The sequence below is a fragment of the Lutjanus erythropterus genome, chromosome 9, assembly GCF_056507025.1.
Source record: "Lutjanus erythropterus isolate fLutEry1 chromosome 9, fLutEry1.hap2, whole genome shotgun sequence".
NCBI lineage: Eukaryota > Metazoa > Chordata > Actinopteri > Lutjaniformes > Lutjanidae > Lutjanus > Lutjanus erythropterus.
The window spans coordinates 16,840,063-16,858,614 of NC_139325.1; the positions used below are offsets into that span (position 1 = coordinate 16,840,063).

General features: G+C 37.8%; 1 protein-coding gene across 1 annotated transcript in view; it reads right to left on the reverse strand.

Moving 5' to 3' along the window:
* LOC146321222 (uncharacterized) overlaps positions 1-18,552 on the reverse strand; it is a 54,225-nt gene that overhangs the window by 2,728 nt on the left and 32,945 nt on the right. Inside the window, 5 exon segments of the mRNA XM_084725833.1 lie at positions 144-426; positions 600-745; positions 1,198-1,480; positions 1,654-1,799; positions 2,254-2,539. Of these exon segments, the coding sequence (XP_084581959.1) occupies positions 144-426; positions 600-745; positions 1,198-1,480; positions 1,654-1,799; positions 2,254-2,539 (1,144 nt within the window).

Sequence of the window (18,552 nt, forward strand, 5' to 3'; positions counted from 1 at the left end):
CTTGCTGAAAGGGTCATTTGTTGTAAAGAAATAGAGGTTTCCGTTGGGAAATTGAGTAGATATCCAGTGCACTATAATTTCCTGTAATTTACACAATAAATTTTGAATGATCAGATCTAATATAAGCTGGACGGTGCTGTTACCTGGGATTAGCGTTGCCATTGTCATTGAGGGAATTCCCAATGCGGATCTCAGCACCAAGGATCCTTTTTTGACAACAATCTCCTCTGTTGGTGACGGTCACAGTGTTGATTTTGTACGTCTTCAGGAGGTCCAGTCTCCACCATGGATTTTTATCTCTCTGTGTGGTGCTGCAGGATCCCAGGTGCCAGTTGCTAGCACGATTTCCATCAATGGCCCTTTCAGGGACAGCCGGCCCAAACCGAGAGGACTGAGCCACTTTTCCTCCTTTAGCAATATTAGTATCTGAAAAAAGTCATAAGATTCATAATTAAAGATAGTTTGAGGAAGGCACAGAAGTATTACATGTCTTGATCTGACCAAAGTCACTAAGGAACAGACAGTCACATTTAATTGAACTTTTGCTGTGATTATCTGCTCAAAGACATCTAGTGGGGATTTAATATAGTGCAACTCACCAGAAGGCTGACCAGTGACTTCCACCTCACACAGTGTGAGGTATTCTTGTCTTCCAGGAATCACAATGTTTATATAACGGCCTTCCATTCCATTACACACATAGGTTTTGGAAGTCCCACGTTGGGTGGGCGTGATCACAGCACATCTGATGAAAAAGAATTAGGAGTAAGACAATGTTACCATACAAACACCATGCATAGATCTCACCAGTAGTTGTGTAATACTTTTGACCCTTCCTAAGTCATGCCCCTTTTGACTGTATGTACCAATGAAATTGAGCAAGCTTTGTATCTCCCCAATTTTCTCCTTTCCCGTATTCCATACGTAGTTATGATATATGCTAGGCTTGTCTATTTTTTGTTTTGTTTTTTTTTAAAAAAGAACAAATGTTGAAGACAGATGTGACCATATGTTGCTTTTACAGAAAAGAGGGAAGGGTAACCAAGGTACCAAACTTGCTGAAAGAGTCATTTGTTGTAAAGAAATAGAGGTTTCCGTTGGGAAATTGAGTAGATATCCAGTGCACTATAATTTCCTGTAATTTACACAATACATTTTGAATGATCAGATCTAATATAAGCTGGACGGTGCTGTTACCTGGGATTAGCGTTGCCATTGTCATTGAGGGAATTCCCAATGCGGATCTCAGCACCAAGGATCCTTTTTTGACAACAATCTCCTCTGTTGGTGACGGTCACAGTGTTGATTTTGTACGTCTTCAGGAGGTCCAGTCTCCACCATGGATTTTTATCTCTCTGTGTGGTGCTGCAGGATCCCAGGTGCCAGTTGCTAGCACGATTTCCATCAATGGCCCTTTCAGGGACAGCCGGCCCAAACCGAGAGGACTGAGCCACTTTTCCTCCTTTAGCAATATTAGTATCTGAAAAAAGTCATAAGATTCATAATTAAAGATAGTTTGAGGAAGGCACAGAAGTATTACATGTCTTGATCTGACCAAAGTCACTAAAGAACAGACAGTCACATTTAATTGAACTTTTGCTGTGATTATCTGCTCAAAGACATCTAGTGGGGATTTAATATAGTGCAACTCACCAGAAGGCTGACCAGTGACTTCCACCTCACACAGTGTGAGGTATTCTTGTCTTCCAGGAATCACAATGTTTATATAATGGCCTTCCATTCCATTACACACATAGGTTTTGGAAGTCCCACGTGGGGTGGGCGTGATCACAGCACATCTGATGAAAAAGAATTAGGAGTAAGACAATGTTACCATACAAACACCATGCATAGATCTCACCAGTAGTTGTGTAATACTTTTGACCCTTCCTAAGTCATGCCCCTTTTGACTGTATGTACCAATGAAATTGAGCAAGCTTCGTATCTCCCCAATTTTCTCCTTTCCCGTATTCCATACGTAGTTATGATATATGCTAGGCTTGTCTATTTTTTGTTTTGTTTTGTTTTTTAAAAAAGAACAAATGTTGAAGACAGATGTGACCATATGTTGCTTTTACAGGAAAGAGGGAAGGGTAACCAAGGTACCAAACTTGCTGAAAGGGTCATTTGTTGTAAAGAAATAGAGGTTTCCGTTGGGAAATTGAGTAGATATCCAGTGCACTATAATTTCCTGTAATTTACACAATACATTTTGAATGATCAGATCTAATATAAGCTGGACGGTGCTGTTACCTGGGATTAGCGTTGCCATTGTCATTGAGGGAATTCCCAATGCGGATCTCAGCACCAAGGATCCTTTTTTGACAACAATCTCCTCTGTTGGTGACGGTCACAGTGTTGATTTTGTACGTCTTCAGGAGGTCCAGTCTCCACCATGGATTTTTATCTCTCTGTGTGGTGCTGCAGGATCCCAGGTGCCAGTTGCTAGCACGATTTCCATCAATGGCCCTTTCAGGGACAGCCGGCCCAAACCGAGAGGACTGAGCCACTTTTCCTCCTTTAGCAATATCTGTAATAACTAGAAAACAGTATAAAATTTGTTATTAAAGATAGATAGAGAGAGGCACTAGTATATTAATTTCACCAATTCCGCTACAGAAACAACAGCCAGTGTGTATTATCTAACTTTCACTCTGCCTACCATGAAAACAACTTTTATCAGAACTACTTGCTACAGTAAGAAAACATAAAAAGTCTCTAACTATTCTGCTACATGTTACAGGTAATATTATTTGTGTGTATGTGGGTGTATGTGTGTCTTTGCTCATTTATGGTTGATGTTTAGTGAAATGACTATAAATTTTATTTGTTTATATTTTGACTAAACCAGTTTAAAGAATAATCTCACCAGTAAGGCCACTTGTCTGTCCTAGAATGGCCAAGAAGACAAATATCACTGGTAGAGTCATCATCCTGTGGAGAAAGTCACATTTCTATAGACCACTGATGTAATGTTATTAAACCCTGATTTAAAGACCTGTGCAGTATTTACACACACACACACACACACTATACATGCAAATACATTTAAAAAATTGTACTTGACCAATTTCATCATATGAATCAGGAAGGAAGCCACACCATTAAATGATATTTACATATTTATATACACATGCTGAAATCTCCCAGTATCTGTGTACTTTTCTGGCCCCATACATCATCCACCTCCTTAAATCATCAAGGGGTCCAGACATTAAGTGCGTGGTTTATTTCTGGACAAGGGGTGTAACACAAAGCTTCTGTCTTTGTAATCATTAGTTTATGTATTCTGTATTTGGATTATAACAGAAGTGGGTCACATTTTCTGCATTTAATAGTTTTTTTCTTGTATGGGCTATGCTCAATCCCACTCTTGAAGCAAAATAAGTCTAAATTGAAGCCGTGTAACTGTTTATGGTCTGGGTGGAAGTCCTTAGTGAATACAGAGCAGAAGTTTGTGGAAAAATACACGTCAGAACTGCATTGGACTATTATAGGCCTCCTTTAAAAAAACAGGAGAATATGCCTGCAGTAGTAAGATACCCAGGTCCAGATGTTTTTTGTTTGTTTGTTTGTTTGTTTGTTTGTTTCACTTGGTGATAAAGTGATGAAATGTTATTGAGGATGCATGTTACTGAATTACTGAGCATTTAACTTACTATGATTATTTTACAGTGAAAAATTCAGATGTTGTTCATTTCTGTTTAGAGCACATTATCTGTGCACATCTAAATATGTGCTCTGGACCCAAAATCAAGGTCCCAAATATGAAGAACAAAGTATTAATTAAGTATGAAAAAGAAAAAAAGGGCATGACCACAAGAACACCAACAAAAGAAAACGAACAACGGGGTTTTTTTTTTTGTTTGTTTGTTTGTTTGTTTGTTTTTTAACCATGACCACAATCTTTACCAAATCAATTATCCAAAAAAATCTATCAGTTGATTATCAGTCTACTGTATGTTGGTCACATTTATTTTTGTGTATTTATGCATCATTATTCTAACATTTGAAATAAAACTTTCCTTCTCTCTTGCTTTGAGCTGAATTGTGCAAAGTAGAATTTCTGGTATCTTGTCATTATCAATATCAAGAAGGTTTAGGATGGTCTCACAAAAACTTCACCCTAGGTCTGAAGCATATACCTGTCACTAAAAATGAACATAGCTTTATCACCTGTAATACTAATTAAGCATAACCCAAGCACAGCATTGATTGTTGCACACTATGTATTAAATTGTATGTGCATTAAGCCAATGAAATATGTTTAAGCATCCTTGCAGGGAATAGTATGCATTTTTATCAGCCTCTGTGTCACTCATCTCTGTTCTCAGACTTACTATTTTTTCAACCTTTGATGAATGAGTAGCATCAAATATTCTATTCAAATTGATTATACCGTCACACATATAATAATCAGTTACACAAAATTATTGGCATTCTCAGATTTTTTTTTCAGGCAAAATATTAAATACTGTAGAAAATCAAAGAAACCTAAAGTCAGTCAGTAATACTACCAAACACCTACCTCCCTCAGCAACCTGGAAGCGTCTGCAATGTGCATCTGTGCACAGAGACCAGATCTCTTATAATTTTATGCAGAGCATGACAAACAACTGTTTGATTAAGGAACATCCTGGTTAAATATATCAGTTTTGTTTTTGTACCTCACCCAACCATCTCAAATAACGTATCCATAAGGGAGGATTTATAGCATGACTGTTGTATTAGTAGTAGACTGCATTACTTATATAATGGATTTATTAATCATGTGTTGAATTATGAGTGGTGTGGGATAAAAAGAAAAAAAAATGTGACCACTTATATGTTGAACCTCCAAGGGGTAATTTTTACCCCGCAGAAACAGCTGTTTAGGCTGCACTCTATATTCGCACCACATCAAGGCCCACTGTTTACTCAAGACATTTCATTCAGACTGGACAGCAGCCTATGCTTACTGTAGGCTACATCTATCTTACTAAAAGATTAAAACGAGAAACAGGCCAGATCAAAAGAAACAGAAATGTCAGAGACTCTGACAGCTTCAGGACATGAGTGAGGAGGGAGAATCTGATTAGGGAGAGATATTGATGTGACTGATCCATCATTTCCATCTGAGGAGGAAGAGTCTTCACCCCATTAAAAAGAAAAAGGCAGTGACAGGTAGGATCCTGTCTTTAGCATAAACTAAATATCACAATATAATGATTCCTATAATTACTGTGAATAGAGCAAGCAGCTGGTCCACTGTGGGACACTTTTACAGTGTGCTGTGAAGAGAGGGAGGAGTGTGTGTGTGTGTGTGTGTGTGTGTGTGTGTGTGTGTGTGTGTGTGTGTGTGTGTGTGTGTGTGTGTGTGGCAAAGAGAGGGAGACAGGTGCATCTTTTCCTGATGAAGCTCTAATTTGTGGAGTGTGTGCTGCACATGTGTGTGCATGAGTGAGAGATAGAGTGTGTGCTGATTTGCGTGTGTGTGTGTGTGTGTGTGGTGGAGAGAGAGACAGGTGCATCTTTCCAGCTCAGGCTCCATTTAGTTTTGACTTTGTCTGTCTGCAGCTAAATAAAGCATAATTGTAAATTGTACGCTTCATAAACTGAATTTTAACAGGTTAGATTCTCAAATCATACTTATTCAAAATAAACAACTTCTATAAATGACCTCTTTGCCATTGCAGGGGGTTAAAAATGACCCTGCAGGGGTTCTAGGGGCATTGGAATGTTGGTCGTTTTAGTATTAAACAAATGTTTAAACAAATGTTTGATTAAGGAACATCCTGGTCAAATATATCAGTTTTGTTTTTGTACCTCACCCAACCATCTCTGAGTCTTCTCAAATAATGTATCCATAAGGGAGGATTTACAGCAGGACTGTTGTATTAGTAGTAGATCAGATCAGATTTCTGTTTTCCTCACAGCCTAGCAGCTATCAACACAGAACACTCTGCTTTTCTTTCCAAATTTCATCGTTCACTGAGGTAAAGTGAAACTGTCATAGTTTCATATGGAGCAAAAACTGAATTTTTAAATTGCCACACCTTTCCACTAAGTTTCATGAAAACCAGGCCAGTAGTTTTCCCATAATCCTTCTGCTGAACAGAAGAAAATGGCACAGAAAACATAACCTCCTGGTGGAAGTACAAAGTTTTAAACAATTTTATTCTATTAATTTATTTTATTTTATTTATTTCTATACATATTTTTTGTCAAAATCCAGCTATCTTAAGTAGCTTGTTGACAGGACAAGCGACAATCAAATCTAAAGAAACTGATCTGTGCTCAGTTGTTTACCTCAGTTAACCCAATAACCAGTACTGTTTAGAAGAGATAATGTATGGGATACCATGTAATAAGCCCATAGCCAGTGTGTTGCAGCATTTCCACATTCTTGTAAGGTGATCATACCTGCAATGCAGGGTAGGTTATGCACCTCATGCGATAGAGTTTATTTTCGGTATACAAATTTCCTGTGGCACAGACAAAGTTTTTGTTCTGGCGACAGCACAGCAGCAGGCTGTGCGCTTCATTCCCTCGCTTCTGCCAGACTTAACTGTATGCATGAGTTTTTAACTGTACTCTGACTGTATTCTTTATGCACATAATCCTCTTTATAAACTCATTACTGAGTTTCACAATCTCAACCCAACAATAGCCCCAATAAAAGTCTTTACGCTCTTCGCCATCTTAAATACTCACAATGCATTAGATTAAACCATGTGGTACATATCCAATAGCAACAGAGCAAGTCCGAAAGCAACTACATTTCTGCCAGCTAAGGTACTTATAATCAGAGTGAGGTATGCGGTCATGTACAAAAAATATATATATTAATAATATATAGAAAAATAAAATAAAAAATATATAAAGCTGCAATACCTAATCATGTTAAGACCAAACTGATTCAATCAAATATATTAAGATGTGTAATTCATAGAGTAAATCCTCCAGTGTAAAGAGTAATATACCTGTGTCTATGGAGTACATAGACAACAGAGAGATGAGCACAATATACGAATCAAAGTATTGCAGGTCTATTAGAATATGATGAAGTACAAAAAATATGTCGTATATGATTCATTCCTTCCAATAGATTGACATTTACAAATCACAATACAGCTATATATACATACACATACACACATAATAATATACATGGAATTTACATAATATGTGATTTTTGGCCCTTTACATAAAAATGAAACATATATACATCATAGCTCTCTTGCAAACAGGTCACCAAATAAGCGGACTGGTGAACCTCGTAATATAATGCTAACAAATAAGTAGAATGGGAAACCTGATTAGCAAAATAGGATGGTTAGAGAGACCTTACATTACCAACCTTTAACAATGAATATCACATTAGTCTGTTACAGTTTTAAACTTTACATAATGTAGTCATTAAACTCAGAATGGGTTTTGCAGACCCATCCTATGTTGATGTTTTGTTGAGTTGAAATACAGCCTCATTATTATAGTAATTTTAATTCAGGCTGTAAAATTTGGAGCTGTTAGAAATAATAACCAGGGATAACACTAATCAAGAAACTTGTTTGATTGGTTTAACTTAAGTTAACAAAAGGGACATTACGTATGGTTCAAATGACTGAATGTTTTCATGTTAGTAATTTAAAAAGAAAGAAAAAAAAAAACAAAAGTGGCATAGCAACCGCATGAGTCCATCGATGACTCTGCTGTTTTTTTGGGGTTTTTTTTTTTGCCCTATTCCACACCCTTTCTGCCTTCTCTCCCCACCCTGTCTCACTCGTATTGCATTCTCCCCTCCTATTCTTTCCCCTTACTTTACCACCTTCTCTCTCTGTGTACACCTACCCCCCTGCACCTTCCTTGCTTTTATCATTCACTTTCTCCAGGTCCACTGTGTCAAGTTCCTTTCCATTATTTCTCATCTCTGTCTATATTTCATTCATTTTACCTTTTGCCTTTCCATGCAGCTACTCTTCTGCTTGCTCATTCTTAATGCTTCTTCTCTTGCCAACTGCTGCAAACCCCTGCAGAATGGCCTTTGATGAAAGTATTGCAATATCTATATATTTAAGTACCACAAACTGGGTGTCTGTGACAAAATTCATGGAAAGAATACTGTGTAAGTTCTTGCTAATCCAAACCAAACATTTCCTACTGATGCACCTAAAACTACTTTGGCCTTTTTCAGAATCATGCTGTGTGCAGCATAAATCAGACCATGGTTGCTCACAGAATGATGGGAAAAGGCTAATTATTGCCTGACTTATTATTAAAAAGACAGTAGTTTTTGTTTTGCTACCCACATAATTCTGTCAGCTGTACTATTAATAGAATTTCCTGTTACCATCAGTACAACAGTCATGTGGACAATAAGGATGCAACTGCATAATAGCATCAAAGTGAATTCTGTAATTACGTTGTAATACGAAGTATACTTTTAAAATTGACTGGTTACATTAGAAAATTACTGCCATTAAAAACTAATTCTGATATAAGACAATGAAACATTGTAACATTAATTTTGTAAGAAACTGAAAATATTTAATGAATAAAATATTTTATTCGGCCAATAAGGCCTTTTTTAAAAGTGTGGCCCCCAAAGTGCTTAAATTTTTTTTGCCCTTTAACAAATGCAGTTGATGATCGCTACTCTGCACTGTTATTTCCCATCCTTTGCTCCTGTTATTCATTCACTCTTCTGTACACACCTTCCTAACTTCTTCCCTTTTTACTGGTCATGACCCTCTTCCTTGCTCTATAATCTCTATGATATGTCTCTTCTTGCATGTGTGTGTGTGTCTATTGATGCGTTTGTCTGTGACAAGCCACATGCTCGCTATAAAGGGAACTCAAAGTAGGTCAGGCCTGCATTTCTAATGATGCCACGGTCTGATGACCTGCCTTGATCCTAGGTCTGATGTGTATGTGTTAATTATTGCATTGCTCTCTATAAATTGGTCTTGTTTTCTACTCTGTCTCTCATGCCTGACAGTTAATATCTTTCAATATTCTGCTCTTTGCATACATATTGTCACATGTGATTCCTGTTCATATAGTGAGTGTTTGCCCAGCCATATAATAATAATAACCTAAATTTCTTGGTGACACATTGACATAGTACCTTGTTAGAGAGCAGTCAAATCAGCCAGACATTATTCAGGCCACAGACTGTCTGACAGTCTGCCATGAGGGACACTCTCCACAGCGACTGCTCTCTCTAAGTACTTAACCTCTTGTTAGAAGAGGGGACAGTAATAAAATGGTGTGTGATATGGTTAATGTATGTCTGGTCCCTGTTCAAAACCAGGGCTACCATTTAGAAACATTATTGCATAGGAATTATCACATGGCACTGGAAATTGATGGTGATGTGTATATCCTGACATGTATTTTAAACTTTAGTTAAGGATAAGTATGATTTAAGGTATAATACAGGGATATTATTTGATGTGACAAGCAAATTAGGAAATGACTGACACAAAAGTACAGTTAATATGGTAATAAAATCTCAAATTGCTCATCACTTGCAATAAGAGTAAGTTTAAGCTAAAATCAGGATTAAGCATGTATGAATGATATTAAGATAACTGAATTCCTGTTCCAAGACAACAAAACAATATGTTCCAGTGTGTTTCTCCAAGCTTCAGCTCCCCACACACAAATCAAATAAAAACCAAACAAATGAACAAACAAAAGAAAAAAATACTCAATAATAACAGGGCAAATGACTGAAAAAACTGCCTTTGTTTTTTTTTTTTGTTTTTTTGTTAATTCTGAGCCCAAGCACATCATGTGACCTGCAATTCTGACTGTGGCCACTATGCTAAAATCAAAACACAACGCAGTGCTGTTCCTGAGGAATTGTGACCTATCTTGTTGCAAACGTGTCTTCAAAAATCAAACAGGTGCAAGCACAAAAACACATTAGCTTTGTTGCTGTGCTTGCACTCTTGCTGGCTTTGCACTGGCATGGAATGTAATGGCCCATGGGCAATAAAGATCTTCTATGGTTAAGCTTGAGGGCAAAACCATCTATACCATGCAGAGCTGGACTGGAGCAAAAAAATATATATTTTTGGATAAGATAACATTCCACAAAACCACCACAAAGTCAGTACTGGTCCTGACCCCCCTGGGGCCCTATGCAAAATTCTGCTGTGACCCTCCTACCTGACTTGTAAGCCATGTAAACCATTTCCCATTTACACCTGACACCCCCGTATTCCCAATCAACCATTCTTTAAAACAGTGTGCTCCATCTGTTCATCTAAGAATAAGTAGACCTGTACAGAATAAGTATTTTTTAAAAGAAAAACAATATTTTCTGTTGAATATTAGCCTATAATAAGTAAAGTGAAAGTGTAGAATATATAAAATGTAGAAAATAATAAAATATAACACTGAGCTTTAGCTCTGCTGCCTGGTAATTAGTCCAGTCCTTATAATGTTATATAATTAATGTTGTTTATAAAATGTAAATGTAACCTATATACTCTGGCTACAGCTTTATTTCTCAAAACAGGTATCTCATTCTTGAATGATTAGTATTAAAAATCAAACATTGTAATGATTTCGGCACTAAGGTGCAACAGCCCCCTGGGAAAATGTCCAGTACCATTCCAGCACTGATACCATGTATATTCAAGGATTAATATAGTATGTAATTATCTGTAAAACCTGTACACTTAAAAACTTGCATGCATGTGATATGAGCACACAGAACAGTATCCACGGGTGGAAAATTCTGCTCCACAAACACAAATGTTGTCCTGTTGTCCTCAAGACTTACTCACTCATGAAGTTGACTTTTGAGACTTTGGAGGGAATAGACAGTGGCGGATGCCTCCACTGTTTTGATTCGTCACTTGTGGTCCTGTGTTAGCTGTACTAACATCATATAGCTAGCTATCTATAACAGAGGATTATACATGCATGCATACAGTAAACGAAATCAAAACCTCAAACAATATTTAAACAATAAATATCTTTTCAGCACTTTTGTACAACGTTTGTGCCAATAAACCACTTATGTTTTTATTCAGCTAGCTTGCGTCACATGACCTAGGCATGGTGATACTTCTCACCAGTAGATAAAAATACAGCAAGATATTTGTGACACGAAAGTGCTGCACAACAGCAACATGAGTAGCCTCTTCCAACATATAAAAACAACACACACAAAGTTATAATGAGGCCATACAAAAACAAGAAGCTATTCATTTATTTTATCATTTTTATTATATTTCTGTAAAATAAAGTATTTTTTACACTTGTCATGTATAAGATGTGTATGCAATTTCCCAATCTTTTTTTTAAATGGTCATGATTTTGAAAAATTACATGCCCATCTAAAAAATTAATCAGTATTGGTAAAATTCTTATAAAAAGTGCTGCTATCGTATCAAGTTAAAAAAAAGTTTGGTGTCGCCCATCCCTGTTGCAGAAAACATGAGATCCTCATTTCCCAAAGAGATACAGTCTTACAGTGTACACTAATGCTGCAAAAATGTATTTGTTAAATCTGTGAAGACATCACATATTTGACAGAAGCAAGAAAAAAGAAAGAAGGATAAAGAGGGGTGTTAAGAGGGAATCTCAGTGAAAGAACAGACTCTACACCGGCTCTCCAGGGAAGCACTCTCTGCTCAATCGCTTGCTCTTAGGTCCCCTCTAATGACATCTCTAGCACCAGATTGCCTCCCCCCGCTACAGTACTTGTTTCAGTCTATTTTTCCAGAGAGATGTTCCTAAAATGGGGTGTTGAGCATGTGGATGTGGGGGGGGAGGCAGTCTCTCAGACAATCAAATGATAGGATTTTCTCTTCCAATCATTTTTGATAGCGTGTGTCTTTCCTCTCCTCTGGCTTCTGGTGCGACAAAAAGAAGGGAAAGTAAAGAGATTAAAAGAAAAACACTGAATTCGTCCTTGTGTCCTTTGTCATCAGGTCCACGACAATCATTTGTCCTTCTTTTCTTAAGATTAGTAATTTTCAAGTTGTTGTCTTTCATTTCTCCTTCCCACAGATCTGAATACAAATGCTCTCTGCTTCTTCTCATCCACAACCTGCAAAGCTTGGTGGCTCAGCTGACTATGGTACTGTTATATGTACAAGGTTGCTCTTACAGCTTCCCTAAAATTCTTTTAAAAAAAAACTTAAAAAAAGGAAATGTTAAAAAAAAAGTCAGTTGAGCAGAAATGTCTCATATCTGATGTTTCCTAATGTCTCCAGACGAAATGCGCGAGCAGAAAAATACTGAACACAAAATGGTGAGAGAGCGATCCCACTCCTGAGGATAGTTGCTCCTCCCTCTCCTCTCTCAGAGTGCAGAAAAAGTGATGCTGCCTAAAAAATGTGGCAGAATGTAGCCGTGCCTGTAAATATATCATTAGGGAGCACTTTTCACCTGCTGAAACCTCCATGAAACTGTGAATTAATTTAGAAATCCTGCCGGCAATGACTTCTCCAGCATCTTTGTTGCAGGAATTTCTCTGTTCCCACTGCTGGCATCGAAGACATACGCCATGACAAAATAAATGCACAGGAGAGGAGGAGAGAAGGGAAATGAGGTAAACTGAGCTGTGTTTTTGTGCTTAGGTTCCACAGCATCATTTCAAGTAGTACAAAGTCTCAAGACTCAGGACCACAGAACTTTACACTTGCACTCCTCTGCGCAGCATCATGGATGTGTATTGTACTGTTAAATAAAGCAACACTAATTGTAACCAAGATGAGCCTTATACTACATCTTTTTTTTCTTTTAAACCTCTTCTGCTTCTCTCTGCCTCACTCTCCTTATCACTCTGGGTGCTGTTCCATGCACACAAGCCTGGTGGCAGCAATCAGTCATCCAAATCACCAGCCTAAAATCCCCAAAAAGTGTTACAGTAATACAGGGATATAGTCATAATGTAATTTCCAATCCCGAATATATCATGATATATCATGTGAGACTGATTTTTGTTTTGTTTTACAAGTACACACATTTTGAAGGGGTTGATTTAATACAATTTTAGCACATATAAATGTAAAGGTAAAGGCTAACTTTATTATGATCATACAATCATACACAGTATTATACAGTCAGATTACAGCAGTGTATCAGGAGCAGGGGGCGGCTACTCTACAGTGCCCAGGGACCAATTCCAGATGTAAGCAAGCGCCTTGCTCAGTGTTACTGACTGGAGAACTGACCTAGCACAAATGTTCTTGGCATGTAGGACTTACCCTTACAGCACCACCTCTCTACACCTGGTCTCAATGCTTGAGCTGTTGCCAGGTTACAACTTTTACTCCAGCCAAAGTTCAACTTGTAACTTAACTGGATCAATGCACTACTGCAGTGTGGGATGCTCAGGAGAACCCATTACTCCCAAAGCACAGCTTGCCAGTGTGACCACAACTAGATCCTAGATCCTCAGCTGATTTTCATCTTAATGGTCAATTGATCTGTGAATTGTCTGCTGTCACCTGACCATGAGCCATACCATAAGTAAACTGGACAGTTTTCAGCAGTTATCTAAGCAGAGGCAAATCTAATCTACACCTCTGAAAATACTCATCACTGCATCTCTGCACCATGACAGAATCATTCAGGTTGCACTGCACAATTTCCTTTTTCAAAAGTTTAATTGCAAGATTTCGCACTATTTTTTGCACCATGTTCTCAAGAAGATTTCCCCTTTATTTTTTTAAAGTGTAAGTGCATTGATCCAGTTATAGTGTGTCATTTGATATTTGTTTGAACAAATTAAATGTTTCCATTTGAGCAAAATGCACTTCTTTGTTATATATGGTATTATGTAATAAGCAGAATAATATACAGTGAGCAGGTCAATATTGTGAATAAACCCTGGGAGGGTTGTGAACCTACTATAAAAGTAGTGAAGTAGATTACATAGTGTAATGTATACTAAAGCAGAGCAGAATTATAAACTTGAAAACATACTGAAATATGAAATACTAAAATACCAATATAAATATAGTAGTTGTAATTTGTTGCTTCCAGCTCTGCTCTTTAATTGCATCATAACAGTGAAACTGTCCCCCAACAAAAATAACAGCATAAGTAATTTCAAATGATCAAAATAAACATGTTTTCATAGGCAAACACAAAAAGCACTCTCACAGTAATATGACTCATTTTGCAGCACAGGAAAGTCATTACCATGACATTGAAGAGTGTCTAAGTACACATAGGAGGGAGACTGTGGTGACTTAAGCCTTCCATCCCTGTCTACAAACAGTGCTCTATAAACTACAGTACAGTATACTGTTTCAGTTTACTGCAATTGTCATGGTCAAATCCATTTGATGGAATATTTACTCTTTTAAAACATCCTGGGAGTCCAGACTCTCTGTCTGAAGGCTAGCTGAGTTTTTGCCTGGAAATGGAGGTGTCTCTTGGTGAAGGCTGTCCAGTGTCTATAGCTGCCAGAATAGAACACCATGTTGTCCAAGGTTTTAGCTGGCATAGAGTGACAACTTTCAACTTTTCAGAGACACATTACCATGTCCAGCTGTTATGCATGCACACTGTCTTAAAGGGTAGTTTGGGTTATTTGAAGCGGGGCTGTGTGAGATGCTTTTCAATAGACAGTGTTTTAGCTACAGTTCAGTCATACAACTCACGTTAAGAATGTTTATTCAGCAGCAGAACATGACTTAAGTTTGGCGTCTAGGCTCCAACTTCATCACTCCCTGCAGGTTAAGTTACATAGAGATATAAGGGGAGTAACAGCAAATTCTTGAAACCCTCCCGTCGGAGCCTACAGGTGGATGATGGCGTGGAGGTGGGGTAAAAAAAGAGCAGACAGCAACAATGTGCAGGGCAGCAATGCATGCAGGCAGAGGGGGAAATGGGAGGTTTGGCAGATTAAATGGACTACCAGATTGGAAGGGTGCGTTTGGTATGTACTATCTAGACTGAGGCATGTCACGTGTGATTGGCAATGCAGCTCGAGTTGTCTGCCTGAACTAGCTCGTAGGCGTCACCACATTACTTACCATTGGACATGCCCTCTGCTGGAAAAAGCACAGAGGGGCACCAGCTCAGAAGTTAAGTAATGTACTGCTGTGGACAGGGCCAGCAACTAATGGTAATTTAGCTACTTAAAAAACAGGTCCACCTGAATCTATATAAAAAAAAAATCGCTATACGCTATATTTAGGATATTTTAAATGCTTTACTTTGCCTTTTCTGATTGGAAACCGCTGTTATATAAGTCAAATATTGTCTCACCAAACCAACCAAACTCCACTGGCAAAATAAGTAATTTCACCTCACAGAACACAGGAGCCTCGATCTGTTAGTTTGTTTGTGTTAATATGTGACTTTCCAAACTATCCATTAATAATAAGAATCAGAATCAGAAATACCTCATTGATCTGCAGGGTGGATCTTTTTTTTTTTTTTACTTTAATAAGACATTCCATTGATATAAAACCAAGTTTACACATTTTACAATGAAAGAAAAAAAAAAATACAAAAAAAGTTAAGACACCTTTCCTAATTCCTGGCACAAGTTGCACCTGATTTCGTCACATTATCTATTGCTGTCTTTCTGTCTCTCCCCCACCCCATTTTCTTTTTGTATACCTCTTCTCTTCCTCCATGCTCATGTTTTCTCCATCTTTGCTTCACCTTGTCTCCCCCCCTTCCCCTGCCTCCCCCTGCTTCTTTTTTTCTCTCTCCTCCATTTGTTTGTCTCCCTTTTCTATCGTTCTGTTCTCACCCCTTGATCCTCTTACTCCTTCTACAGTTTGTCACCCCCTCCGTTCCCCCACCTCCCCGTAATGCCTACACCCATCCCTCTCTTCCCTCAGCACACAGGAGGGTCAAGTGTACAGGCTTTTGTCTCAAAACATGTGGAGGGAATTAATTGGCTCCAGCGTTTGGCTCTTTCCACCCGACTGCTTCTGTGTGGCTGTCACCTGGCTCTCGCTCCCGCTTCTCTTTTTCTTTTTACCCCTCCCTTCTGTCTCTCCCCATCTTTCCTCTTCGCTCCCTCTCACTCCTCCTTATGTTCCCTTTTTCTTATCCTTCCACTGTTCTTTCTCTTTTCTCCCCTCTCTCCTCTCTCTGTGTCATGGCCCCCTTGTAAGATCAAGCCCTCTGCTGCAGCTGAAGGACTCTCACGTTGTGTCTAATGAGAGAGGATAATGTGTGCTGTTGTAGTTGATGGAGGAGACAGAGAAGAGGAATAGATGGACAGAAAAAATGAAAGAGAAGAATGAGAAAAGACAAATGTAGAAATACAATATACACATACTGGAGTTCCACTTTAATTTACAGTTCACTAATAAGATGTGACAAGCTGTACAAAATTGAACAAAAACTAGAAATAATGTTCTTTATTAGACAGCAGTTATTAGACACCTTAAATTAGATACCTTAAATGTGACAATTTTTATTTGACCATATTAGACCATTTGTTAGACCCTTATTTGACTTTATTAGAGGGTCATTAGAGACACATTACAACAGAATTGTACTGCAAACTAAAGTGTATTATTTACCACTGTTAGACTTTCTAAGAGTTTAATTTGGGACACTTTAAAACTAAAGTGTATTATTTACCACTGTTAGACTTTCTAAGAGTTTAATTTGGGACACTTTAAAACTAAAGTGTATTGTTTCCCACTATCACCCATACACAAAATATGCCTCTGCCTCTATAATTTGGACCTTTATTTGGTATATCTGGTTAACTTATTGTATTTAAATGGTGAAGTAACATATATGTAATTTCACTTTAGTTTACAGTATGAATTATTGTAGTAAGGGTCTAACAATGTGAAATAATTCGCTTTAGTTTACAGTATGATTTTTTTTTGTAGTGTGTCCCAAATTAACCTCTAATAAAGATTAATATGAGTCTAAAAGTGCCAAATAAGCACAGCACAGTTTTGCCTATTAAGGAACTAATAAAATGCTCTAATGCTGTCAATTAAAGAAGATATTACTTCTAGTTTTTGTCTAATTTGATACAAAGTATGGCTTGCTATGTCTTTTTAGGTCCTAATTAGAGTATTGTGTCTAGTAAATACCATATTAGTTCTAGTTCTGCCTGTTATTTCTTATTAATGTACTGAAAAATAAAGTGTGGCTCATACTGCCATTCAAACATTTCTTCAATTTTTAATTTCCCATATAACGACAAAAATGCACTATCATATCCACCCTTACCATAGCAAAGTTATGCAGTCATTTTCTCAACCTTTCTTCTTGTAAAACTGACTTACTAAATCTTTTTGTCTGCTTTAATTTGCATGTGTCCAGATATTTCTGTGGCTACACATTTAAAATTTAAAGCTATGGATAAAAAGTCACATTTTCTAGAAGCTACAAATGACAACACATCATTCCCTTTTCAGTGTGTCCTTTCCCCATCCACCCACCCATCTTTACACTGTCACAACTGTCACAATTCCAAAATGAAAGGAGGGAAAACTGTTTTGCAGGGAGCTAAAGACTGATTTTAAATCATTCCATTCCCCTTCCTTATCCTCTTTTATCCCTCCCCATCAGTCCATCCATCCACCCAACCGTCCTCACATCCTCACACCCTAAAAATTCAGATCCGTTTTTAAAAAAACTGCTAATTTCATTTCCCCTATCCCTCCCTTTTTTCTTACCCCAATTACCAGACACCCCCACCCCCCCCACCCCTCCCTCCATCACTCCCTCCACCCCCTCCTAAGAAAGGAGGATAAATCAGGCTGCATATTAATTGTATTCAAAGGGGGGGACCATGTGCCTGGCGTACTCCTTGTTTCCATGACAACTGGCTCAGGATCCATAAAGATTTCAGGGGCAAATGGGGTTGGGAGAGCGGGGGTCACCCCAAAAGAGGATAAGCATAATTGCAGTGAGATAGACAGGCAGTCAGGGAATGGTGAGGTCTGTAAGCAAGTGTCCCAGCCAGACAGATACTGTAAACAGTCTGGCTAGAATTTAATAGCACAAACATCTTTTATACCCATTGAAAATTAGTTTTTCTTGTATGTTATGATATCTGTAACATGTAATCCAAGTTATTTCTTTTTTCTTTTCTTTTTTTTTCAAATATTAACAATAACTGCTCTCTATTGCAGTCTTTTAACAAATCTATTGGAAGGCACTGTTTTCCGTCCTGTTCACAATCACCTTACATGGATACCAGTAATTTTTCTGTACTTAAGCACCTAAGCTTGCTTATCAAGTTGTTTGTTTGTTTGTTTTTTAGAAAAAAACATTCATTGTCACTTCACTACATGAATACATATGATCTGTCCTTTTATTGGTGTGGTCTTTGCCAAAAAGAACCACACAAAACAGCTAACAAGAGTCTTTTTGTCTTGACCTGGCATGCATTCAGTGTGATGAAATGGATTTTCAGCTGATTAAGCACAGCATATGGCCTGCTGTGAGCACTCACACGGTAGAATATATGTTCAAGTATTTTTAAAACTCTATCCATATTAAACAATGGAAATTGATCTCTAGACATGTTTATGCTGAAATAAGCATCTATTATCTGTCCCATCTGTTTGATTTGGAATCTGTTTGCAGTAGAAAGTGCTTTGC